Genomic DNA, 27270 nt, shown 5'->3' on the forward strand with positions numbered 1-27270 from the left:
AAGTGTTTAGAGTGATTTTGGTTGGACATCTTAAAAAAATAACTTAATTTTGGATTATGCAGGTGACAGGTACTGTAGGTAGTGACAGTTCTGGATAGAACTGTGGTGGTGATTCAAAAGGCAAATACAATCCAGTTAGATTCTGAAAAATCTTTATTCTTAATACCTACAGGAAAAAAAATTAACAATCAAATTAAGAGAGAAGACATGGACAGAAGGAGACTTTGTAGAAAAACAAGCAAAATGGTTTTGAAGGGATTCAAAGCGTTATTACATTTGTTTTTAGTACAATCTGTTATTTTCTAATCCAACACCTCTGTGTGCCCTTAGCTGAGAACGAAACCTTCGTTTTCACACAACTTGAACTGACTGGAACATTCTTCAAGGCATTTTTAAAAAGGAGGCCGAGAAAGCTCAAACCATTCAGTTTGTGCCTTAAATCTGCACCGCTGACGGTCTCTTCAAGAAAGTGTGCAAAGAGGGAGAGACTAAGGACCGACTCTTTGGTACACTGGACTGTACTGCGGATGTGGATCCACATATGGTTTGACTGCATATGTCAGAAATGATAGATGAAGTAAATCTGTCTTTTAGCGACTCACGCATGGAGTGGAGAAGGAATCTAAATGTTTTTCACATCATTTTGTACCAAGTGTTTTATTAAGACAACATGAGATAATGCTGAAAAATCTGAGATTACACAGTTTCCTGAAAAACAGATTGATTTCAGATGAGTCTCTCCGGACCTGCTGAACAATTTTAAAACGTATGAAATGTATGCTTTGTGATCATGTAGCTCTGCCTGTATATAAATGTACAAAGGTTTTAAGGATAAAGCTAACAGTGCTAAGAACATTATTAGTTTCTCATCATGCCTGTTAGCATAAAACACTTATTAACTCTGAGCACTTTGCACACATTTGACAGCCAAAGGCATAAAAGCTGGCACAGCTAACATGATGACCGGCAAACAGGAGACAGATTCGGCTTATTACCTAAACAGTATGCGATTTTGATGGCGATCTTAACGTTTCTGTTACCATCCTGCCTTCTTCTGCATTTGTAGACAAGTGCAACCTCCTTTTAAATCCTTTATCTATAGCTAAAAATACAGAGAATTGTGTGCTGCAGAGAAAGAGCTAGGATCAGATAAAAAAAAAAGTCCTGCGCAGCCATGAAGAAAATAAGTCATAAATACAGGGAGAGGACCAAGAGTTCCTTCAATCACCAGTGTAATCCAAATCAGGACCAAGACTCGGCAGCAGTCTCTCTTTTTATTGTAATGATGGAAGTGTGTGTAGGTCGCCTCAGAGCCACAACAGGAGGATGCAGGCACGATGCAGTCTCATGGTCTGGCAGACATGAATGTGTTTGTTTACTGTGTGTTTTCAAGCCCAGGATCTTCAAACTTAATTTATCTGTTCACAATATGGAGGGTGGAGGTGTGCGCGGCTGGCCTCTAGGACGTGAGCCATGGATGAGAGAGGCACTGGGCCGCCGTGGCCCTCCTTTCGGGCACCAGGTCCAGCATGGGCAGCAGGAAGCTGCTGAAGGTGTGTGCCTCGTCTTTGGACCACTCATACTTTTCTACCAACACGTCCAACAACCCCCACGGCTTCAGCCTGGTGATGTGACGGAGGTCGCCTGGGGAAAAAATAAAATCTACATTAGCATGTTAAATACAGGTATTATATATAAATATGGCTCGATACAGATAATGTGTTTGACTTGGTTGAAATAAGTCCACTGCAGCACCTCTATGAACCGGAAATAACTGCACAAAATCTAATTTTCTCGCTCTGTCCTCAAACTGAGCAGATGGCCGTTCCCCAGAGCCATCAGGTGTTCAGTCTGAAATAGTAACTTCTGCCGGAAATACCTGAGCATATTCTAAGAGCTCAACTGGATTTAGTTAGCAGACAGCTGGTGGCAGGGCGGGAGTGTTTACCTTTCTTGGTGAAAAACTCCTTTGAGTATTTGCCTGCCAAGATCAGCTTCCGAGGAACTTTACCCAGCAGCTCGATGATCAGCGCTATGTGATCTACAGGGAGGAGGAGAAACACACAAACACAGATGATCAAGTACCACGGCAAACAGTACCATTTCGATAACTCACTCCATAGCATTCATAATATGAAGTCTATAACTTTCCACATGAATCTGACATTCACCACGCCATTGGAATAATCCTTGAATAAAACCAAATGTTTTGGAGGCACTAACCTTCATCTCTGGAGTAGTCTTCTCCAGAGTGGGGTTCAAACAGATAATCTCCAGTGGCAAGCTCGAAGGCCTGAGGAATAACCACAAACACACACATGAACTCAGTAACTGGTAGATTCATAGGTTTAATGAAACACAAGTCAGGTCAAAACCTGGAAACTATCTCATTTTTTGTTTTGTTTTTATTTATCTTAAAGGACACATAATATGCTCATTTTAAGGTTCATAATTTATGTTGGGTTACTTCTAGAATAGGTTTTACATGCTTCAGTGTGTTTTTAAAAAAACATCAGTTTCGTCATACTGCCCAGTGCTGCAGCACTGTATTCCCCCCTCTGTCTGAAATGCTCTGTTTCAGCCCCTTCTACACACACACACACACACACACACACACACACACACACACACACACACACACACACACACACACACACACACACACACACACACACACACACACACACACACACACACACACACACACACACACACACACACACACACACACACACACACACACACACACACACACACACACACACGACGCGTCTTCACTTCCTCTAACATCAAATAACTAAGAAATACATTTCATTATTACCTATACTGCAGCCAGCCACCAGCGATTAAGATGTTTTGGCTTCACTTTAGGGGAGCATTAGTCTCTAAATCAAGTTTTGCTTTCTTAATATCTCATGGTTTTTCAATCACATGTAAAGCACTTTGAAATGCATTTTGATTGGTTTGAAAGGTGTCATATAAACAAAGTTTGACTGACTGATTGATTGAAAGATGGTTTTACAGCTCCACTTGTGTTGCCGTAGAGTTATATTTTGTTCATTAGCTTCACAGATATTCTTTATCTCATGTCCTCCACGTGCACACTGACACTGATACACGTTTCTGCCAAATACAGTAACAGTGTGGGTGGGGATCATGCCTTTATAAAGTAGCAATGAGTCAGTAAAAGGGGAAAAGTAGAAAGCTGATGTGAACAATACATGTTTTCAAAACATTAAACAAAGGCTTTGCAAATGGTTTATGGGGTAAGAAGTACATGCAATGTTTGTAAGACATAAAAGGACACACACTGTGTTTTAATGACAAATTAATTTCATAAACTTGTGTTTAGTTACAGTAAAAAAATTCTCTTTCCAGTCATTGTTAATGACCAGCTCCTTATAGTTCTACAGGTGCCCTGAGTGTGTGCACGCGTGTGTGTTTTACCATGCATGCCGTGCTCCAAATGTCTGCAGGTGTGCTGTATCCGGCTCCTGTCAGCACCTCAAGAGAACGATACTGCCGCGTCTGGATGTCGTCTGTGAAATGTTTGTGCTGCAAGAAGAGAAGAGAGAAAGCCTGAATGCTGAGGCACACGGTAACAGTTCAGCTGGTGTTCACACAGTGCTGCTTTTTGAATTAGGTGACATTTGAAACACAGGTAAATTTTACAGTGGTCATTGAAAAACAAAAGTGCTAACGTATATTTGCACTCACCACCCAGCAGGCGTTGCCCAAGTCAGCAATCTTAACCTGCAGCTTGTCAGCATTAGCAGGCTCCAGTGGGTCTACTAACAAACTGCCTGATGCATCTGTTCAAGACAGGAGAGGAGAGAGGGCGAGAATCAGGGAGAAGAATTACAGAAAATGCCAGTAAATAATATTTTGTGAAATAATAATAAAACATTTGTTCAACCAAACAAATCCTTCTGTTTTATCCCCTTCATAATAATAGTGATGGTTATGTAAACTGTAAAACCGGGAGATGTAATAGTCTGGTGGAGGCTGTTACTGATGTAACGGGATAGTCTATATGTATTAGCCTTACTAGCACCTTCTCTCTGATGCAGCCTGCTCACCTCCAGCTCTCACTGAAAACTGTACAGCCCATGTCGACTGTGCCACTCGAGTTGAAGCTACACTGAAGGTTTGTTTCTCATCATGTAATGTGCTGTTAAATGTGATATTAGATTCTTGTGCAAGCATGAAAATATACTGTATATTCCATAACAAAACGTGTGCGACGGTATGTTTACATATCTGGCTTTCAGCATGAATACAATACGCTCATGCAACTTGAACATTTTTCTTTTTTTATGGCCAGTGAATGTGTACAAAAAACATTCTATGTCTGCGTCAGTGGGCCATCCAATCACAGTGGGCGGAATAATATGCCAAAAAGGAGAAACTTGATGTTCTCTGCAAGCAAGTGAAAAATAAACTGCATATATTGGAAATCAAATACTGTCATCCCTAAATTTAACTAACCATTACTGCTGTCTTCTTCTTCATCCTCTCTTTTAGTCTCCCCGCGAGTGTCCATCTTCTCCTCCTTGTCCCCCTCCTTCAGCTCCACAGTGACAGAGTCTGGGCTGACAGAGGCAGGGAGATGTTGCGGGTCCTCGGATGAACCGTTACAGGTCTGTTGCTCATCTTTGTTACCTAACGTGTCCTCAGCCTCCGAGTTACTTTCTGGTCGGTTTGCGTTCAGTTGGTCCTCCTGCTCCTCCGTCGACAGCTTGGTCCCTTGTACCTCCTGGCTGCTCTCGCTCTCCGGTGTGGAGGCGTGTCCGTTGCAGTTCACCTCCATCCTGTTGTCATCCTCGGCTGCATCCTCTCTGCGTTCATTTTCCTCTGGCGTCTGCTTGGGCTGCTCATCAGGAGTCGAGTCTGTGGGAAAGCAGAGTGTGGATGAGTCAACTCTCAGCACAAACCAGCGGTTAGCGCCCATTCTAATTTTTTAAACAAATAAAAGCATCTCTAAAATAGTAGCTTGACTGGTCACTCACCTGTCATCGCATGGCTGGCAATGTCCTGCAGCGTGGCAGACATGGAGAGGGTGGCTGAGGACGTTGCATCTTCGGTGGTCTCTGTTGTCGTTGTCTCTTCATCATCCTCCTCTTCTGCTCCTCCTTCAGGTGTTGCCCCTCCCTCCATATCCTGAATCCTCTTCTCCAGTAGCTCTGCCTGCTTCTTTTGCTTCTTCTTCATCTTCTTCTTTTTGTTCTTCGACATTTTGGCCATCTTGGGAAAGTGGAGAGAAAAACAGAAAAAAAAAAAAAGTGTTCTGACTCGACTCTAAATGTGTTTTGTCCTCAGATCATTAGATGTGGTTAAATAAATAAACATAACTTACTGGTTTGGAAACTGGGGCTGTACTCACTGTAGGAAATAGGAAATATCAGAGGATTACATTAGTGAACAACATATGTGGTATATCCTTTGCCTTTTTATAATTAGCATTCTGTTCGGGTGGCTGAGTTGATTCACACCAAGCTGTACTAATAGTCTGTGTCTGCAGCGGCACTTGGCTCAGCGGGAGTCACACACTCCTCTGAGCATGCTGGTAATTTCCATAACCAATCCAGCAGTGAGTCATACCGACATGCAGCTAAGAGCTCCTCTTTTATAAGAATCCTCAGCGTGATTTAAAGTCAAAACGCACAAGTTTCTCAGAACACACAGACACACAGACACACACAGAGGAGGATTTTGGAAGAGCTAGAGAATCTGCATATTTGCAACTGATCAAATTTACTGGTTTTAATGCATCTGCTAAACTAAATAATCGAAGATAAAGGCTCGCATTAATGTTGTGAACTACTAAATAAGTACCGCATCAGTCAAACACTGAAAGGCACTTGACCTGTAAACCTCTTTGCTGTCAGCAACGTGCCGATCAAACTGCAAAAAAGATGCTTAGCAGAGTGCTGAGGGAAACAAAGGTTATGACCTGCAGAACCAGAGGGAGGTGCGGCGCCAGCCTTCTGCCACTGCGTAGCTTCAGCAGCCATTTTCTTGATGTAGGGCTCATTGACAGTCAGCAGGATGTTCTCTGGTTTGATGTCTGTGTGGATGATCTTGCACTTGGTGTGGAGGTAGTCTAGACCCTGCAGAACCTGCAGCGCAGAGAAGTCAGAATGAGTCCGACTGGGAACAGTGAAATGCATCACTCTCCAATGATCTCACAACTGAGCCACGATAAGCCACAAAACACTTCTGATGCATCTCCTGCTTTGTATAACAGTAGGTAAAAGGGTAAATCCACCAACTTTACACATTAAACTATGTTTACAGGTTTTGAACTGTTCCACCTCACATGTGAAAATGTAGCATAAAGCCTTTTCTGTCTCCAGAGGAAGCTGCACATAATCTCAAAATTGTCTCTAATGTAACTCAGTGGCCAAGTTGCACTGTGGGTAATGTAGGCGGCCAAGTTTTGGAGGAAGGAAGAACGTGTACATTCTTTGTGCATTCACCTACATTACCCATGATGCAACTAAGCCACTGAGTGACATCACTGGAGGCAGTTTATCAGATTACATGCAGCTTCCTCTGGAGCCACAAAAGGCTTTATGCTACTTTTTGCACACATGAGGTAGTATTCTTCAAGACCTGTAAACACGCTTTGTAAAATTGGTGGAGTTACCCTTTAACTTTGACACCCTACTCAAACCAAAACATGCAATCATCCTTTTTCCTGGCATTAATGATAAGTGACATTTTAAAGATATTTGTTTTAGCTGAACAGTACCTGTCGTATGATGCTTTTAACACAGGGCAGGGGGAGGCCTTGATAGTTGGACTTGATTATCCACTTCAGCAGGTGATATCCCAGCACCTCGAAAACCATGCACACATCTAAAGAAATACAAGGTCAAGGGAATACAGCACAGCGTCTCAAATGACTTGGAGTTTGCTCAATCTACAGCGGACCTAAGCCAGTAAATGTATTGTGTACACGCATAAAAACATTTTTTTCTTGATTAAAAGCCAATCATCTTTTTGTATTGTGTGGCAGCTGCTTTAAAAAGTACAAGAACTTGCATTTGAGAAATGTAACTACATTTTCCACCAGCCGAGTTTGACTGACTGAAACTGATAAAACAGTCTTTCAGTAGACACGATAAAGTTAACTTCATTTTCCAGAGGATGTCTGGGCACATTGCCTGAACACACAGCTGTAGACTGGTTGGCGTGGGAGAGACTGTGCATCCTGGGGGTGTAATAATATTGCTGGACAATTTGGACTGCCAAATGACAGCACTAATTGTATTTTGTCACTGCTGTTTGCATTCAAACTCTGTATTTTTGGTAGAAGTCGAAGTAGAAGTAATGTGGCCTTCGAGCACAATAACAAGGATGAGCTCAATTAATTTGCAGCCTGACAGGGCGCAGTCTTATCCTTGAGTGTTTGATACTAAAGTAGCTATTTGGCCCGGAATGAGTGTAATCAGTATGTCAAATCCATCGCACTGAGACAGCAACAGTCGGGAGGAGAAAATGGAAGGACACCAAGCTTTTAAGTTGCTGTTGTAGCATTGTTCACTTCCTTTAAAGACAATGTTAATTATCAGCTGCACAGTCAGAGGACTGGTCTGTATGCTATGCACCATTTTAAAGGCACTCAATTTTTAGAGTGTTAAATGTATGTTTTTGTTGTTTAGGTATACATGAACTTTTCTTCTCAAGAAAAAGTTTCTTTCTCAACAGAGGATACGAGTCCCATTCATGCCAGAAATTTTGAAGTCGTCTAGAAGCTGCACCACTCTCTCTCTGTTGGGGTCACTTGGATCTGTGTTTCTCACCTGGAAAATAAACACACGCAAACAAGGTTGTGACAGATGTGGGCACTGGAATAACAGTATGAGCCAGTGTGAAAATATCTCAACGTGATGACTTACGGATTTGAGCAGCTTGATCTCATCCAGAGCTGTCTCTGTGTAATGTTCAGCACTTTTTACAACCTTCATGGCCACGAAGCGCTTCTCCCTGAAAAACACACATAAAATCAGCAATTCAATTCATATCAACTGTAGAAGCTAATGATGCACAGTAAATATTGAACCAAAAAGTTCAAAAAGCGGCCCGATGTTGGGAATTTTATTTTATCAGCTATTTATCAGGATAGGTGAAATTCTAGCTGATAAATAGAGATGATAATGTGAAGCCAAATTGCTTTCATTGACATTACAAGCGCAGCTCTACACACACATACAGTACGTGGTGGTATGCACCTTTAAAGTTGGTTTGTGATCTGCCAATAAACATAGAAGGGGAGGAGGATGAGGAAGAGAAGAAGCAGACACAGAACAGGACAAAGAAGAAGGGTTCAGAAAGGAGGGAGTCTAGGAGCTCTAACACAAAAACTTTTTATCAGAGCTCTGGAATATTAAATCATATCTTTGCTCACAACATCTTAGCCTTTCTTTCTCAGGTGTGCAGATACTACAGGTTAAGAACTTACTTTTAAAATACAAAAATGTAAAATGATCAGACATTGTTATCGGCCGTGAGAGGCAGGTAATTATCGCTGAAAATGAATCCATATTTTGCAATCGTAATAGAAACATCAGCTCTCTAAGTGAATATATCCACACAGCACTCCTTAGCTTCTGTTAGAGATCCAGACTCTATTTCAGACCATTTTTTCTGGACAGAACACATGTTCAAGTTTAGGAACAAAACTTACTGGATGTCCCAGGCCAGCCACACGGTGGAGAAGTGCCCCCAGCCCAGCTTACGGATCACATGGTATCTCCCGTTGAACAGATCTCCAATCTTCACATGGTGATATCCACCTGAACGAAGAAAGATGCAGATAAACTCAAACGATGTTGTTTTATCAGTGTGCTGATTGTAATGCAAATGTGAAATAAATGACAATACCCACAAGTACCTATTTATGTCTGTGAGTGTACTAATGCTGTTTAATTGGCATGCATATGCACACAGGTCTGATATATGAAGAGCGAAGAACAGTAAGAAATGTTCTACCCCTGCAGTAGTCGTTGGGGTCCTCCTGCTCATCGTCATCAGAGCCTAGGATCTCCTCGTCCTGCTCTGGGAGTGGAGAGTCTGCCTGGCCCGGCTGAGAGCCCCCTCCACGACCGTGAGGTTCTGGTCTGAGGGTGGAGGAGAGGGGGGTAGAGTAGAATTAAAACGACAAGATAGGGACATAAGCAACACTGAGAGGAAAGAGTTAACATCCAAGACCGTGGCTTCTATGATATGTCATTTTCAAAGTCAAGGCATTTTATCAAAAAGCTTACAGTGCAGTTTCATCCAGAGAAACTCATAAGCGATACAGTGGATAAGGATAAATTCTCATTTCACCAAAAGTACAAGCAAGCAAAGATCAGGAGGCAGTTTGACAAATCTGTAATGATAGACACAAAGGGACGGAGAAGAAAGCAGCAGAGAAAAAATAAAAGAAAGTGCAGAGGAAACAAAAAGGTGAGCATTTGATAAAAAAATAAGATGCTTTTATGTCTGTGGAGAGTGACAATGCTCTAGTATCTGTCATTGATACGAGACCAGTTGCATCCCGAAAACTAAAAGCTAATATCCAGTAATGATAGCAACTATGTCTAGACAGAAAAATATCATGATTTTATTTGAAACACTGAACCATTTTGTGATTGTTTCTGCCTTAAAAATCCTGACAGCATCTGTTTCTCTCAGTAATCTGTTTTGATAAACCCATTTACATGTACTAGTTGTGCATTTCTATATTCAATAGAATTGAAAGTGCTAAAAATGCATTTATGGTTATGGAATACATACAAAGCCTGGTACAGAGACACTGTTCGCCTGTGAAGGGTACAGGACCACTGCAGTACAAAAGTGGATCAGACCAGCTGAGTGTCCTGGTTAGGAGAGCATGCTGCAGAGCTCATAAATCGTTTCTCACCTCTCCTTTCCTCCTATCTTGAGAATCTAAAGTCATGCTAGCTGTTTGAGGGAAAAAAATGGTAGTCTGCACTGAAAGAAAAATTTGACTTGGTGACAGAACATTTTTCCTTTTAATAACTATCTCCCCGACTGTAACGAGAGAGCATTAAAGCCTCATAATACTTTACTACAGCCGATAAAATCTGAGTTTTCGCAGTTTTCTCCTAAAATATGTCATAAAATCTCCTTTTCAACTTTCTCCCTCTCCCCCATATATATATATATATATATATATATATATATATATATATATATATATATATATATATATATATATATATATATATATATATATATATATATATACATACATATACATATATATATATATATACATATACATATACATATATATATATATATATACACATACACACACACACACACACACACATAGAGAGAGAGACAGAGAGACAGAGAGAGAGAGAGAGAAATGATGTTGTGTTTATATATAGTTATATACACATTTTTATGTATATATATAAACAAACAACATCATATCTCTTCTCTATATATTACTTTTTAAGAAGTTAACAGTTCTTAAATTTAAAGCTTTATTAAGCATGAATTACTTCCATTTCTGTACCTCCATTAGACACATTATCGCACCGATACAATGTATTATATATGACTCTGGAGTGGAATTTGTATTCATTTAAAAACAGTGTGGATGAGTCAGATAAGTACATTTTAAAGCTCGACAATCTGTGGTTTCAATCATCTTCACATTTACTACCATTGGTTTAGCAGGAAGTAAAGGAGGGGAAGACGTGTGATTTATTCCTCTTCAAACACACCTGCTGAGGCTGGAACATCACCACAAAACCAGCACTAACAGTATATTAACAGTATTAAACTCCTTCAACCAAGACCTAATATCATTAAACATTAACTGTATTGTTGAATAACTGATGGTGAGTCCACAATGCTTAAATGAGCATGCTGTGTTGTGTGAAGTTAAACATGGTGGACTCAATTATTAAAACCAACACTCCAGTTGTTCATACTGAACAGTTCACTGGGGTATTACAGAGAAAAAGACACACACAAGACTCAAGTCAGAAATCAAACAAGTGCAACCAGTGCTCTGGAGGAGAGCATCCAGCTTATCCATTAACTCTGGGAACCCAACATGCTCTACCTCGAGCTGAAGATCTAAATGACGTGTTTCTAAATAAACTGAAAAGCTTCTGGTTTGTTACACTGACTTCAGTCACAGTGCTGTCCGTGGTGCTGAAAGAGGAGACTGCTCTGTCTCAACCAATGAGTAAATGCTGTCACCTGTAGTACAATTTTAAGAATACAACAAGAATACTGCATCATTCTCAAAGGTTTTGTGAAAATTCAATTAGTGGCATGAAAAGCTAAACTAGGGCATGTTTTAGATGTCTCCCTGCCTGATAATGACCCATTCATTTGATTCAAGTGTGTTGGAGAGCAGAGAAACATCTAAAACATGCAGGACAGAGGCCCCAGGACCAGGACTGAAAAACACTGGACTAGGGCATGTGTTTGTGTAAGACGTGTGTGTACTGTGTGTTAAGCACAACAGCATTTAAGGTGATATACTTCTCACAATGGTCAGAAGAGTGGGAGGAGGCAGGCCAATGTGGACACTGCAGCAGCGTGTGTGTTTGTGTCGACTCGCTGTCGGAGGAAAAAGAGAGCTCAGCTAATATCAGTATCAATACTGGGGAAAATGACTACTGAATCAGCTTCAAATATTCAGTATTGATATTTTATCAATAATTCGATATTTCTGACAACACTAGAGGCTATCTTAAGAAATTTCACTCCATGCTTCCAGGAACGCCTCTCACACGTTGGATTGCCTTGATTAGCACCTCTTACAAACCATACGGCCAAGCTGCTTTCACAGCAGCTAAAACATCGTCTGTCCACAGACCACTGTGCAAACACTCCTGTGTCAACTCTGAGTATAATTATTCAGCCATCTCATCATGAGCCCTTATGATGCTTCATTGTGTTACTGCAGACGGCTGATCATGGAGCACTGTGGAGGTAACAGCTAACAGCTTCCAGCAAAAAAACCCTACTCTCTGCATGCATCGCAGACAGATGTTTCCCCTCACAAGACAACATTATTTTACTTCACACTGTTTGAAGACTCAAATATACACACGGTGGCGTAACATACAAAATCTCCTGAGCCATCCACAAAGCACATCAGTCCTGTGTGCTACATGGGGTCAAACTGAGAACAGAGGGTGGGGAGACTGAGGAGGATTTGGAGCTAATTAAAGCAAGTACATATGATCTCTTAAGCTGTGAGAGGGTCGAAGCAGCTGAATTTGTCACTTATAAACTCTGAAGAAAACTGTTTACTGACTTCTAACATTGGAATTTGACTGGAGTGGCTGCAAAACATTGGTTTGATTACTTTGGTTGAGGATACTTTGATGTGATCTATGTTAAAGTCATTAGGATTAGAATCAACTAGCTAATCACTTCATTGGCTTAAATCTGAGCAGAGAGACTACCGACCGCGGCTGCATTTCAGCAAAACATGCTTACAAAATTAAACACGCTCAGCTGCCTGCTGAACTCAACTGTTTGGTACCATTTCTGAGGGGGGAAAAGGTCATCAACAAGCCGAGCTGAAGTCAGACTTGCAGACATTAATTAATAATGAGGTCATTTGCTATTTTGACAACAAAGTGTTTGGAGCAACTTCTGAATTGGGTATGTCTGCTTTAATATTTCCACATAGCATCCAATAATATTTCCAAATATCAGCCACTAATATTGGCCTGATGATCTATCTGGCTCATATATCTAGGACACAAAGATTCGATATTTATTCATTCTGTGATTATTCATCTTCACATTCACCCATCTGCTGTGATATTTTTCTCTCAGTTCTCCAAAAAGAAAAGGTGTCACCGGAGCAGGCACACTCGCAACTTTTCATGTGCTCAGAATGAGTTCAAGCAAGAGAGTCTGCAGTATTTAAAGTGAGTGGGCAGCAAAATTGCGTCAATGTTTAAAGTTGGAAATGACATTATAGTACTGCAATTACTTGAAGACGGATATACTGCCGTCAGTCTTGACTGTGATTGTGGCTGCGCAATTTCAATTTCTTGCAAGAACATTGTCCGCCCACACACACTGTGTGGCAAAGGTGAAACAACATTACATTTGTTCATTTACTCGCATGCACACACACTGTACGAATTTAGCAAAACATCACTTTCATCCTTTATCCCTCCCACAGCTTCAAAAGTCAATGAAAATCTTCTATCATTCCCTTCTCAAACGCTGCAAAACTGCAAAAATTTGTATTATTCATTTTTTAAAATTCCCAACCTGAACACCGTGCTGGTACAGACAAGGTCAGTCAGCAAATTTTTTTGTTAAAATGTGATTGTACATCTGTTGTATTTATAAGCTTCGGTGCCAATACCATCACAAGTGGATATCGTATTGTAACATGTGACGTAGAATCAAAAAAGGTACTTTTGAAAACCTTCACACGTCACATTTTCATGACTTGGCTGGATAGCGGACATAAATAAAGAGGATAAAATACTTGGCCTTCAGGGGATAACACAATTACAAAAAAAAAGTACAAAAAAGTGTATTTTTAACTTAAGATAGACTAAAAGATTGAGAGAATAAGAGTTCCGTCATTGAGAATTGAAGGTTTAAAGGAGTCTATGTAAAGATTTGCAGTAATTGACATGTATTAATCACTTTTTTAATGACTTTATGTGAGCGGACTGTAATGTGACAATCCCTGTCTCTCTCAGTTGTCTATACAAGACTGTGGACAATTTGTTTAAGTTGTTTAATGCTGCTGGACTGTGGATTTCTTTGTGAAGGACTCGGGTCGGATACTGTGCGACAGACCAAAAGGATGTGACTTTATGCACGTTCTCCAGTGCCTCGTCTCGGTGCCTCTTTGGCAGAGAGCAAGAGTGGCTATCGTTAGTTAAGAAATGGAGTCTGCTAACATAAACTAACGAACGGCTTCCAGCACAAAACAGAAGTTCCACAGAGCTCAGCTAAAAAACTGACACATGAACCTTCGATCCCAGGCCAAAGGAACATTATTATTATAATTTTTCAGTAACTCCAGAGCAGAAAAAGAGATAGACTGACAGGATGGTGGAGGGTGAATGGGGCAGAAACATTTAGCATTTATTTAACATAAAAACTAGATTTTGAACCCAACAAGAGCACTCACGAATTTTGTGCCACAAGACAGCAGATATTCGTGCCTCACAAGATCATGAATGCAAGTTTTTTTTTCTGACTGCGGCACATGGACTTGGCCATAGTCAGATCAATGTCCTCTGATCCACAGACAACATGAACATGAACAGAAAGCAGGATACTTCAAGGACTTCTGCAGCACTCCAGAACACCTGGAGCTGTCTCAAGGCAACCTCTAACTGTCTGTAGCTGTCACGCCTGCCCACACTCCCTCACAGACACACACACGCATCCTGCTCTTACCTGCAAGATGCACGGATGCCCATGGGACGTGATGGAGGGGAAGAGGACAGGAGAGAGTGCAGGTGTTAAAGAAATCTCTTACTCCATCCGTCAAGAGGAAAAAAAAGCGATTGAGAACCAAAGGAGGAAAAGGGAGAAGAATGGATAGTGAAAAGTAGAGAGAGAGAGCGATCAGTGCTGATGACTGAAAAGCCGAGATTACAGAGGGAAGGGGGTGGCAAACAGAAGAGAAGAGGAGGAGGAGGAAAGAGGACAGCAGGGAGCAGAGTGCAGGGAAGGAAGAAGAGAAAGAGGAGGAGAAATGTAGAAGCTCTGCTGCAGGCTGAGTCCTGGAGCACCACTGCACTCGCTGACTCCCTCGCTCACTTTTCCTCACACTCTCTCACTCTCTCTCTCTCTCTCTCTCTCTGTCTGACCGAGAACTCTCCTTGGCTGTCGTCAGCCTCTGGCCCGCCCCCTTCACTGCCAGCTTGGAGATGATTGGGTGATGCAGCCCAGCACTGCATTGCAGGTGAGGGACGACATCAGCCAGCAACCACCCCCCCTCCTCCTCCTTGTCTGACAAACAACACGCTTTCCTCTTGCCCCCCTGTCTGTCCATCATCGTCATCACCCCCATCTTGTTCGCCTGCCAGTCAAACAATGCTAATCAGAGTGTTTGTTGTACACTCATTATTTCCCAGCCTCTGGAGGGTCTGCTTTTCATGTTAAAGTTCTAGGTGGCCCATGTGATGTGTTTCTACTTCACAATTTTAGATGAATGAAATTAGATTAATTATTAAACTGCCCCCAGACAAGTTATTTTGCATTAATGTATCATTATCAAGTCGATGTTGATCACACAACGTAATAGCGATAGAAAAATGACACCAGCATTTGAACTGGTTACCTACAAATCAGCTTTAAATGTGCGATTTTGTTCAATGGCGGGCACGCAGACTCCCGGGAAAATGTAGGCAGACTGGCACCATTTCTATCTGCTTTCATGTCTCTATTTTTACACTAAATGAATGAGTAAACTCACATTTCCTGTGTTGTTTGGAGTTGTTCCTTAAAAAACTTGTTCTCAATGTTTTTGGTTTTTCAATCTGTAAACAATCCCTGGCCACACATTGTAAAGGACAACCCCACACCACTGCAGTCTCCTGGGAAAATGAAGGCAGACTGGCAGCCTGGCACTATTTCTATCTGCTTTCACGTCTCCATTATGGACTAAAGGGAGGAGTAAACTCATGTTTTGTCCTGCGTTGTTGAGAGTTGTTACAATCCCTTGCCAAACATTATAAAAAGGACAATCCTGCACCACTAGAATCATGTGCCAAAAATGATCGACCACCTTCTCAACTGAATCGCTGTCATGGCTTCATTTATATACTGAATTACTTTTTAAAAAATTAGTTTTTCACTCCCATTTGGCCTTTAAAAACCACTGAAAAGAGTTGCTGATTGCAGCATGTGACCTCTGACAACAACCTGGACTTTATTTATCCTCATTTTATTTTTCTTATCAGTGCTTTATTCATTCACTAACTACATTCCTTTTCTTTGTTCACTACACAGAGGTTAATCTTTGGTCCTCCTTTAGAGCCAATGTCAAACACCAAGGCTCTTATTGTGAGGATCAAGTACAATGTGAGTATGTTTGTCATTCAAGGTTTGCAAGATATGTAATTAACGTTAATCTTTTTGTTATCAGGGATATACAAGTTGGCAAATTAAATTGACCATTTATTGGTCAATTTAAACACACACACGCACGCACGCACGCATGCACAGGAGCCATTTCTCCTGCAGCTTCTGCATAAAAGCAAATGACAGCTGTAGACATGCTCTGGTGTATTGTGGAAACCACAGTAATCAGGTCAATCCAGTCCATTCTATGATTAAGTGACGAGCAGCACTTTCTCTGGAGAATTACCAAACTACCTTGTGTAAATACTCACACTAAAGCCAAGAACACAAGACCACATAAACACACACTCGCAAAGTGAGAACATTACCATCCCACGCTGTCGCAGCTGGTAGAAATTAAGTGAAGGAGACAGTGTCCATGTTGCATTTGTGAAAAATGATATTAACCGTAACCTTCAACAACAACAACAACACTACCACTGGCAAAATCTAAAATAGTCCCTCCTCCAATTTTGCTCAAATATTATACTGCATACTGTGAACTTTTGGACATTCCCTGATCAATACTTTTCTCAATCCTGGACTAAAATGTACAGCTAACTTATTTTGTTTAGTTCATAACATTTTTATGTACTTTCTTGTCAATTTTCTATTTATACTACAGTTCTTGCTTTTTATCTTTACATCTTTTTTACTTGCTATGTTTATTGTTATGCACCAAAGCACCAAGGCAAATTCTTTATATGTGAAAACCTACTTGGAAATGAACCAGATTCTGATTCACTTTCACAAAATATTTCATTACTTTTACACCTCCTCAAAATATTTTTCAAAGCTGGTTCTGAAACTGTCCTGCACACAAAGGGCTGAATAAATGGTTTAACTGCAGCCTGGGCCACATTTCCCAATGGGAAAGTGATTGTGCCAATGAAATCTAATACAGAACCACAAGCACTTGACATCTCCATCACTCCTGTGCACACATCTGACATGACAGAGTGTGTCAGTGTCTCCTGGTTTCTCCTGGCTGTATTGTTTCCACCCATCCAGCCCTATTACATCTCTAGAACAAAATAAACAAGGGCACAGAGGAAGAGGTGCTCTTGGGGATGGCGAGTGGCCAGAAAGTTGACGACGTCCTCCTCTCCTCTCCTCTTCCCCTCCCTTCAGATAAAATCAATGCCAAGTGCCTGAGCAGCAGAATGAAACAGCAGCACTAGGTAACTATAATGAGGGTGCAATGCACACAAAGTGTAAACGAGTGTGCTGCAGCACCTTTACTTCAGGACCCCAACACCTGCTGAAAGTACGCACATTAGAGCAATGATACCCTGACCATGACAGGCTGGGCCTGGTTCTCACAAAAATTTAGAACAATGTTCAGGTCGGGTCCGGTCACGTCAGTAGTAGTTACTGCCTGGATGTAACTCAACAGTGTAACTCAACAGGCAGGCTGTAACCATGGTAACAAATGCATGACAGGGTAACGCAAACTCAGTGCTTCAGCTTACATCAACTGTGCCAAGCTTGACTTGAGTTCAGATTTTGAAAACAGAAAGCCTGTCGAGTTTGGGTTAGATTTTGTTATTACTCTCTCAGACTCGGGTTCGGACACAAAAATGGGGCCAAGATGCACTCTAATGCACATGTCATGCAAGTAGACATGATTGTATTGACCTGTTATATAGCATGCCACTAAAATGTACAAATAAATAGATACCGAATCAAGAGTTCGATAACCATTTTTCTGGGATCATAACAAATGTGTTTTTATTGATATATTCTGGTGGCCGATATATCAATATCAACATTTTTTTTCTCCCCAAAATATCGTATTGGCTGCAATAATCCAGTATTGGCTGGGTTCTACAAAAATAGAAACAGAGTCTCATGTTTGCAGTACGGTTTAATGTAATAACTGGGCCTCCAAGCAGAAACAGTGTGATGCTCCAGTAAAAAAAAGAAAGAGGACACTACATCTTTGTACTACAGCACTGGTTCAACCACTGCAGGTTTTCCAAGTTCACAGAAAACAAACACCCTTCACAGAAACCGGAAACCCAACATCTTCACAGGCCTTTACAATCAACGCGTAAAAAAACATTTATATATTTCTGCAGACTGATGGATGAAAAACAGGGGCAGCAGTTAACCTGCAGGGTGAGGACAGAGAGAGGGAGACAGAGGGACACAGAGCTGTAGTGGGCTGCAGATGATAAAAGATTTGATGGGTTATGTAATGAACCGCAGCTATGGCTGGGAGAAGAGAGGCTGGGATAAAAAAGCAAAACACAACAGAAAGCAACTGTGCTGGTAAATACTCTGCAATGCTGGCTATTCCTGTTCAGTCTCCTGAGTGTGCATGAAATACTAAAATTACATTTGAGGCACAGAGAGTCAGAGAAACAAATGTTTTCACGTCTGAAGTGATGCCAATAAATATGATATTGCAATGCAGAAATACAGCGGGGGGAAAAAAAGGCAGTGGGCGATGAGCGCTTTCAAAAGCTGGCAGCACAAATCCACCAGGGACATCACCAGTCCTATTCTCACTCACTCACTCACACACTCACACACACACACACACACACACACACACACACACACACACACACACACACACACACACACACACACACACACACACACACACACACACACACACACACACACCAAAACATATGAAACAGGTAGTCAGGTACCTCGCAGAGCAGCAACAGTCAGCATCTGCTCCTTAATGAAAAATAGATCGGCCTATCAATAAGTCAGCCTAACTGTGTAAACACACACACACAAGGCTAAAAAACTCCCACCACTATCACAGATACAACAGGCAATACAGACAGGAGACAAGTCTGACTTTTATGTCTCTCTTCCTTCACCCTGGCCTCCTCTCCCTCACACACAAATACAAACATGACTTATTTCTTGCACTACTCACTTGCATGTGAGACCGCTGGCTAGCTTCACCACAGCTGTGTTGATTGAGAAGATCCAGTCCAGGAGCCACATGACCCAGAGGACCCTTGGCTAAAGCTACTGTATGTGACACACCAGTCTACGCTAAGCTAAACTTGGCAATAGGTGAGTGGCACTTGGACCAGGTCTCCTCTCCTCTCCCCTGGCTCTTCTAAATGAACGGTGGCTGCTGCGTCCTCTCAGCAAAGCACCACAACACAACAGAGCGACTGACACGAGAGTGGGAGGGAAGGAGCGTGATGGGTATAAGGGCAAGATAGGGGGAGAGAGAGAGAGAGGAGTTGATTTATGCTTGGATGCCCGCCACTTGCTCGATGGTTATGGACAGAAAATCTGCATTTTCTCTCAGCTTTTTATAATGACAGACTTTGAAAACTGCTGCTCTGAGTCAACCCTGGAATAAACTTTAAATTACTTCACCACAACAAGAAGGAGAAACTGTAGCCTTGTGACAGCAGTAGAGATTAGCCTTACAGCTATGAGTATAAGGATGTGATGACGCTGCTGTATTTAAACCAATGCGGTTATTTAAAAAAAAGAGAAGCACAGCCTTTGGCCAACCTGAGGCTATTGTAGAATGTGGTAATAGTAATAGCTGTTTTACAAAAAAAGTTGGCAGAGGAAATTAGAAAATATCACTTATTACTCATATATGTAAATATAACATTTAACATGTTATTATCTTGTGTGCTCCTCCAGCAAGAGTGAATGAGGATGAAGAGTGGTCAGTTCAGACCCCTTCAGTTTTCATAATTTGTTAGGTTGCAGTTTAAGGCTCAAACCATTTAAAATAATTTTTCCCCCTTGCAATCTACACTCAAGGAGAGTGTTGGTGTTGCTAATTATCAGACTATGATCTCTTGAAGTTCAAAGTGGCTAGCTCGTTAGCATGCTCACTGCAATTGAAATGTCTTCAACACAAAACTTAATTGGTTTCATTTGTCATAACATCAAAACTTTTATCTCTTCACTTACTGCAGATACTTATATCTAATTTTTGAATGTTTTAACTAAAATTCTTACATATTGCACTGTTAAAAAGAAAAACATGAAATACTATTAAATAAGTATTCAGACCCTTAATTCAGTACTTAGTTGAGCACCTTTCTCAGCAACTACGGCCTCAAGTGTTCTTGTCACAACAAACTTTGCATACCTGTTCTTGCCAGGTTGGATCAGGGCTGTTGGTGGACAGTTCTCTCCAGAAATGATTTTGTTTGTTTATAATGCAATACAAGCTGTCACTCTCCAGAGATGTTTGAGTGGATTCAATGTCTTCATCATCTTGCGGGCCCACTTCAGGACATTCACAGAGTTGTCTCTAAGCCACTGCAGTGTCTCGAGGTCATTCTCCCGTTGGAAAGTGAACCTTCAGCCCCTTCTGAGGTCCTGAGAGCTCTGGACCAGGTCTTCCTTAAATCGCTGTACTTAATGCCATACAGTTTACCCTCAGCCCTGACCAGTCCACCAATCCCTGGCCCTCAAAAACACCCCTACTGCATGATGCTGCCACCACCATGCTTCACTGCTGGGATGGCGTTTCACAGGTGATGAGCAGCGCCTGGTTTGCCTCCAGAAATGACACTTAGAATTGAGGCCAAACAGTTTAATCCTCTTTTCATCGACCAGAGAATCTAGTTTCTCACAGGCTGTACCTCAGGTGTTTTTTTTTTCTTTAAAAAAGTGATCTTTCATGTGTCTTTTACTGAGGACCACAGCGACCATCAAAATCTTGGTCACTTTCCTTACCGAGGGCCTTCTCCCTAATTTTAACAGTCAAGGGGTCTCGTTTATAGAACTCTGCAGAGAATCCACACTAGATGTTTGTGTACATAAAAATGAGGAAATGTACTTGCACAAAAAAATATTCTGATTTATAAAACCAGCGTGCACATTTTCCTTTTACAAATCCCAGATCAACCTCATATCCCGCCCTCTCCACACCCATATTCAACCACTTATGGCCTATGCGTATTCCAATGTGCGCCTCTTTTGGTCACAGGTGCCCAAAACAAATTCCACAAAAGGATACACCTGTGCATCCTCGCCCATAGAGCCTCCGAAAAGCCTCCTCTCTCCTCGAGGAGCATTTTAGGAATTAAGACATCCTTCAATATGGCACACTGAGATCGATTTCTGGGTCACAGGCAGGAGGACGGAGGAGCGAGGTGACAAGGAGGAGGAGGACAAGGCATTTATTTTACATTCCCTCCAGTTTTTGAACGCAGGCCAACCCTTTCTCTGTGTGAGGGTATGTTAAACAGCATTTAGCACAAACACATCATTGGCAATTTATAGATCTCTGTAGCGGCCGAGTAACTTCCAAAATAGTCATGAATTGACAGTGTACATTTGTTTACCACACATATGCTACCATTATCACAGGAAGCTCACAGACTGAAATAAAGCCCTTTATATGTGATTTGTTCATATTCATATTGTCATAGCAAAATCACCCACAAGGATTTGTTATTGTTGCGTGGTTACCTTGAGGGTTATTTGAATTAAATACAAAGGCTTTTAAAAATCTAACTTGCAGAGAACAGAAAGACCCCTACTAACCTGGTGTCTTCTGTTCAAATAAACTATGGTTTTCATGCCATGGATCATGTAACGTCAGACGATTTTCACAATACAATACGTGTAACTAGATGTAGAGTTAAAAAAAAATATATATATTCTCAATAAATCTTGTATTATAAATGTCAAGTCAAGTGCACATGTAATCAATTTGCAAACTGGCTCTTATTATGGAAAGACGAACTACTTTCAAGAAGGATTAAATGACTTCCTTACTACCCACAACAACCTACTTGAGTGCTAACCCTAACCCCCAATGTCAAAGTCCTTCCTGTACTTTTGCGTTGTTATTTTTATCATCTCTCACATTACAGTGTAAAGCGGCTGCGAGTTAAAACACAAGATAAAATAAAATAAACGTGCCTGTACGTGCAGTTATCATGTGTACATCTCCTGCGTTGTGTTTACGGACCACAGAGAGCAAACTGGGATATGAAAACAGGCAGCAGGTGCTCTTCAACTTACTTTTTGCCAGGTTTCCTGGGCTTCCTCTTCTTCCTTGCTTGCATTGCGAGTACTAACAGGTAGAGAAAGAAAAACAGTCAGACAATAAGCCTGAGCCGGATCTCGAAGACACTGTTCTCGGCTGTAACGACTATATTGACATTTTAGAGAAAGAGTACATGGTGTGGCCCGGACTGCAGGTGTAAAAATACTCGTAGTTATGGGTTAGCTGTATTAGCAACTGTGAGTAGCTAGCAGGTACTTAGCTTAGAGTAACAGCCTCCCAAAAAGCTAAGTAAACCGGCCTGGGCGGTGTGTCGCCCCGTATGAGAGCCGCTTTAAGTTAGCTGCTAATAGTAACGTGCTGCTTTTCACTCCAGCTACCAGGCAGGTTTTGTCATGTATCACGCCGAGCCATGACACACCCGCCACTAGAGCCAGGGACAGTGCGGCTTCTTTTTTTACTCTAGCCTGGATAGAAGTTTTGGCACGACTCGTCTACGGTCAGATGCTAGTCTGAAGGCTACAGCTAGCTTACTGTTAACACACATACACACACAGCAGAGCGCATGGTCTACTTTTACTTTCATCAACTGTTAGGCGGCCCGTTAGTGTCGTTAAAATCATTATGAGTTAACTCGCCACAGAGATGTCTTCAAGAGAAGCGCGTATGTTTGCGGTAATAAGTGTAAAAATCATTTCAGAGCAGTTAACATCGTTACCTTTTCTTTCCATGCTGATAACCAGTCAGGAGCTACGCCGCGTTCAGGAACCGTTGGAAATGTCGGAACTCTAAAGTGCGCGAAAATGAACGACGAGTTTAGCTGCAGGGGGCGGAGTGTGTAGAGGCTGTCAACAACAACTAATCGTATCTGCGAGTTGTATGTGTTATCGTTTGCATCTAGGTTGAAACATTTACCACGTGAATATGAACAGTTGTCTCATAGCTGTTTTTGTTTTTTTGTAAATACAGCATAGCAACAGTTTGGATTTACCTGTCAATGAGCACCAGGACAGAAACTGCTGCTGGGATCGCACTGATCACACTGTTACCTTCAAATTAAATTAAATCCTATGCAACCAAAGCTCCTGGGAATTTAGAACAACGTGTTGTGGTAAATGTGACTCAGATTTTTAAAGAAACAAAAGGAAAGTAGTGAAACTCAGTTTTGTTATGGCTTTTAGTGTAAAGTGCAATATTTTCAATGTTGAATTTAACATAATCCACAACTAATCCAGAAGTATTCACGTTAGATTACATGTTTTTTTGTAATCCAATGGATTATGTGACTAATAGCAAAAAATGCCATGTAATTGGTATTGAGTAACAATTTAATAATCTGGCACAGTCCTGGTAATGTCTGGATACAAGCAGCTGTAGTCCTTCAAACAATCATGTCTACATATTTCCCATAATAATCCTGCTGCTGGTAACCCACACATATTTTATTTTATTAATAGCCTACCAGAAAAAATAGAATTTAGCAGCTACTTGTCATAATCATAGGAACTACTTATTACCTTTTTTTGTAAAGTGTTACCACAAAACACTTAAGCAAATAAAATGCATTTTGCATATTCAGCATTACAATCAAATAAACCCTTACAAAACAGTACTGGGACTAACTGCAGGTGTACTGTGTGTATTCTGCTACATGTGGGTTGCTGTCTTTGGTCTTTGCAGATTAAAGCAACTTTTTACTGAACTGGTCATAGATGTTGTGTTGCACAACGTGTTGGTAATATTGCAGGAAATGGAAAGCTATTTCGTAAGGTCTGCTCCTGCCAGGTCAGCCACAAAGTGGATCACTTGTCTAAGAAACCACATACCTTAGAGGCACTTTGAGTTAATAGAGCATTGACTATCATGAATAAAAGTTTTATAAGTTTGAAATTGCCCTGTTTTAACGATTGTAATCACACATGTACACAGACGACTCCTTTCTCAACATCATGCACCCCTCACAGTGCCCTTTGTTCGTATCAGTCCAAATTTAAAGAAGGGGCTTTTGTTGACTGACCATTTTGAACTAATGATCCCACATGGAAAATCCCAGATTAAATAAGAGCTCCCAATGACCATAGCATCAGTAACCAAGAAAAAAGAATACCATAATGTTGCATTTTCTTTAGAAAGTGGTGCAACTTTACCTTTCACTCAACTGGAATAGAAATTCTCTGTTTGCTGTGTCTATTATACCTACTCCTCTGAACTAGTTCAAAGGACACTGAGAGAAAAAAACAATTTTAATTCTGATAGATATTGACAAATAACCCATGAAATCAAACCAATAAAATGCCATGAACACACATTTATTCATTTTTGGGGGGGTCTGGTATTAACCTATAATAAAAGTTGTTCAGTCACTGAAACTGTCAAGTTTTAACACTGGACTGATTGTCTATCACCATAGAGGAGGTTAACATATGAGATACCTTTGATATATCACCCTCCCAAACCTTGGGATCAATTCAATACATAATCAATACTAAAACTTTATTTTCCCAGTGGTTTCTGCGGTTGCTTTTTCCAAATGTAAGTAGAGCAGAAACTAAAGGTGTGGGTTTTCAACATGGCTGCTTTATGAAACAGGCCCCCGGTGACTAAAACACCTCTATAGTAATAAATAGTAGTAGTAAATAATGTTATAACAAATATCATGACACCTGCAATTGACTGACTTTGGTAACTTAACATCACCGAAGTCAAGAAAGTCACATAACACATCATCATTTTAGATGTCTGATGTTGTCTTTTATTGAATTCAAAACCAACCTTGTCAAGTTGTAAAAAAAAAAACAGCGAACAGTCCAGGAGGCTGTTATCTTCTGGGGATTGTCGACACACTGGCTCTTCAGATAATGTTCAGGGTTTAGAAGCAGGAAGGTTCAGTGTGTTTACGGTGGACTGCTGTGTCCTGGGATCATTAGGTGGTCCACGTCCACTCTCACACGCCTCAGGAAGAGTCCTGCCCTATGAAACCAAAACAAGTCATGATTTAATTTTTTTGTTTCAACACAGTTCCTCCTTTGTATCGACAGACATCATGATGTTCTACCACATTTCTCCTGCACACTCAATTATCTTGAAATAAACCATGTAAATGTTTTCACATCTGTACAAAAATTACATAAAAGTGAGTAAGTTGATTTATTAAAACTTAATAATAAGACTTGGAGGAGACTTTTGGCAATGTTATTTATAACCATAGCTCTGTGCAACACCTGTAGTCGTCTATAGGCACTTAAATTTGAAATCAAAGTACAACAAAGTTAGTTAAGATAAATAATCATGAGCTTATTAAATAACTGGCAAAAAAACAGTAAGATAATCATTGAATTATTAAAAAGTTTATCAAAATTTTATACTATACAAATACTTGAACAACACTTTGTAACTGTTCAATGAGGACACAAGAGGCTCGTTTCCAGACTTAAGCTTTTATGAGTGGATCTTCCACTCTATTGAGTCAGGGTACAAATAGAGTCAAATGTAATAAATAGGAAAAAGACGAGTTCAGGGACTCGGGACGGCATCAGGAAGGACTATAGTTTTTTACCCCAACATATATAACTGACAAGTCAGATTTATTATTTATCATCACATTCACAGTCAATATTAATGTCTCTAATGCAAGAAGAGTAAGTGAGGAGTTTGTCTTTTATCCACATTTGCATAAAACATAATAATCCTGTTTACATTCCCGTATTCTTTTTCTAAAAATGTATATTTTTGTTGATACAGAATAATCACATTAAGCAAACACAAGTCACAACTCTGCTATATGCAAAACATTAAGAATGTACCATGAGGATCATGACCAACAGCGCTTCTCCAAAATAACCACACAAGGGTTTTTTGCTTCCTTGCACACCAGTTGTCATTTATAACTGCTTATTCTCCAGTTTGAGGAGCTGCAGTCAAGAGGGGCAAGGGGGAAGAGGTATGTGTTTTATGTGAAAACAATGACCATGCAATTTCTCCTCGCTTACTTTCGAAATAAGGACACTTACAGTAACTCCAGCAATTTCCAACAGTTGTGGACAATTTCAAACTTTCAATGTCAATTCATATGAACTCTCCATATCCAAAAGCAAATACTGAACGGTTAAGTTCTTCTTCTCAGTCAGTCTGATCTTTCAACTAAATAGTGAAAGGTATCAGAGTCGCATATATTGAAACAAAACATTGACACAGTGTGGGGTTGAATGTACGGAGACCTTTTTAGCTTAAACTCTCATTCTGTTGGTGATCTGAGGAATATCTGTAAATTAGCTCAAAAACTGGATGAACTTTGGTCTTATAATGCGTCAGCTAACAGGTCTGGGTATATTTTTAGCAAAGCGTCAACCATCAATAATCAGATTCAGTTATCCACGGTGCTCAAGAAAAACATATTTTTTGGCATTATTGAGCCTGAGCAAAAAGTTGTAATTGAACCATTATCAACAACAACACTGTTTGTGGGCATTTTTAAAAATTAAGACATTAAGTTAATTTAATTATTATTATTTTGTCATAGTTTTCATGTTTACTTCAAGAAAATCTCACAATCCCATTTCTTCTGGTAATGATAGCCTAAAAGAGATCTTTGTGGGTTAGCAGCAGTTGGACTATGAGTGGAAGTATGTAAACTAGATTATTTGCAAAGTATTTACATACACACCTACCCAGACGTAACCGGGGTTGGGTCAGATGACTTTGAAATGTGAACAGCTATTAAATACAAATTAGAACCACTTTTGCAGTCTACATCGAAGACCCCAAAAATAACTAAATAAATGTCTCATAATAGTAAACTGTCTAATTTCATCCTGTCATACAGGAGACATGTTATTTTCTTTTTTAGGTTCATAATTTTATTCTGGGTCACTACTAGAAGAGTTTTACATGCTTTTTAATGCTCAAAACACATCAGTCTTTACAAACTGTCCAGTGCAGCAGCTACTAGGCAGAAATTATGCAAATGTGTGACATGGTGACAGCGTGCAGTCAAGAAGTCAGGGAATTAAAGGCAGGACTACTGATGAGGCATTTCAGGAGCAGTGTTTTCTGAGGGAGAGGAGCTTCTGTTGGTGTTGAGTTTGACCTGTTTAACTTTCAAGAGCTTTTACATGAACAAGAACAGACGTAAAAGACTGAAGGACAGGAAAAAAATGAAAACGCATAATAGATCTCCTTTTCTCCTAAAATGAATGAGA

General features: G+C 40.5%; 1 protein-coding gene across 1 annotated transcript; it reads right to left on the reverse strand.

Annotated features, from left to right (window-relative positions):
- Window positions 1–135: 135 nt before the first annotated feature.
- Window positions 136–22868, reverse strand: srpk1b (SRSF protein kinase 1b). Its single transcript, XM_073468418.1, has 16 exons — window positions 22791–22868; window positions 22090–22141; window positions 8998–9125; window positions 8693–8801; window positions 7905–7992; window positions 7721–7808; window positions 6755–6861; window positions 5954–6119; window positions 5357–5382; window positions 5010–5244; window positions 4489–4890; window positions 3718–3812; window positions 3448–3555; window positions 2224–2293; window positions 1949–2041; window positions 136–1644 (listed from the first exon to the last, which is right to left on the reverse strand). The coding sequence occupies exons 1-16, from the start codon at window positions 22801–22803 to the stop codon at window positions 1460–1462; spliced, it is 1965 nt and encodes a 654-aa protein (XP_073324519.1). The 5' UTR covers window positions 22804–22868; the 3' UTR covers window positions 136–1459.
- Window positions 22869–27270: the final 4402 nt, after the last annotated feature.

This window comes from Pagrus major, chromosome 6, assembly GCF_040436345.1.
Source record: "Pagrus major chromosome 6, Pma_NU_1.0".
NCBI classification, from domain to species: Eukaryota; Metazoa; Chordata; class Actinopteri; order Spariformes; family Sparidae; genus Pagrus; species Pagrus major.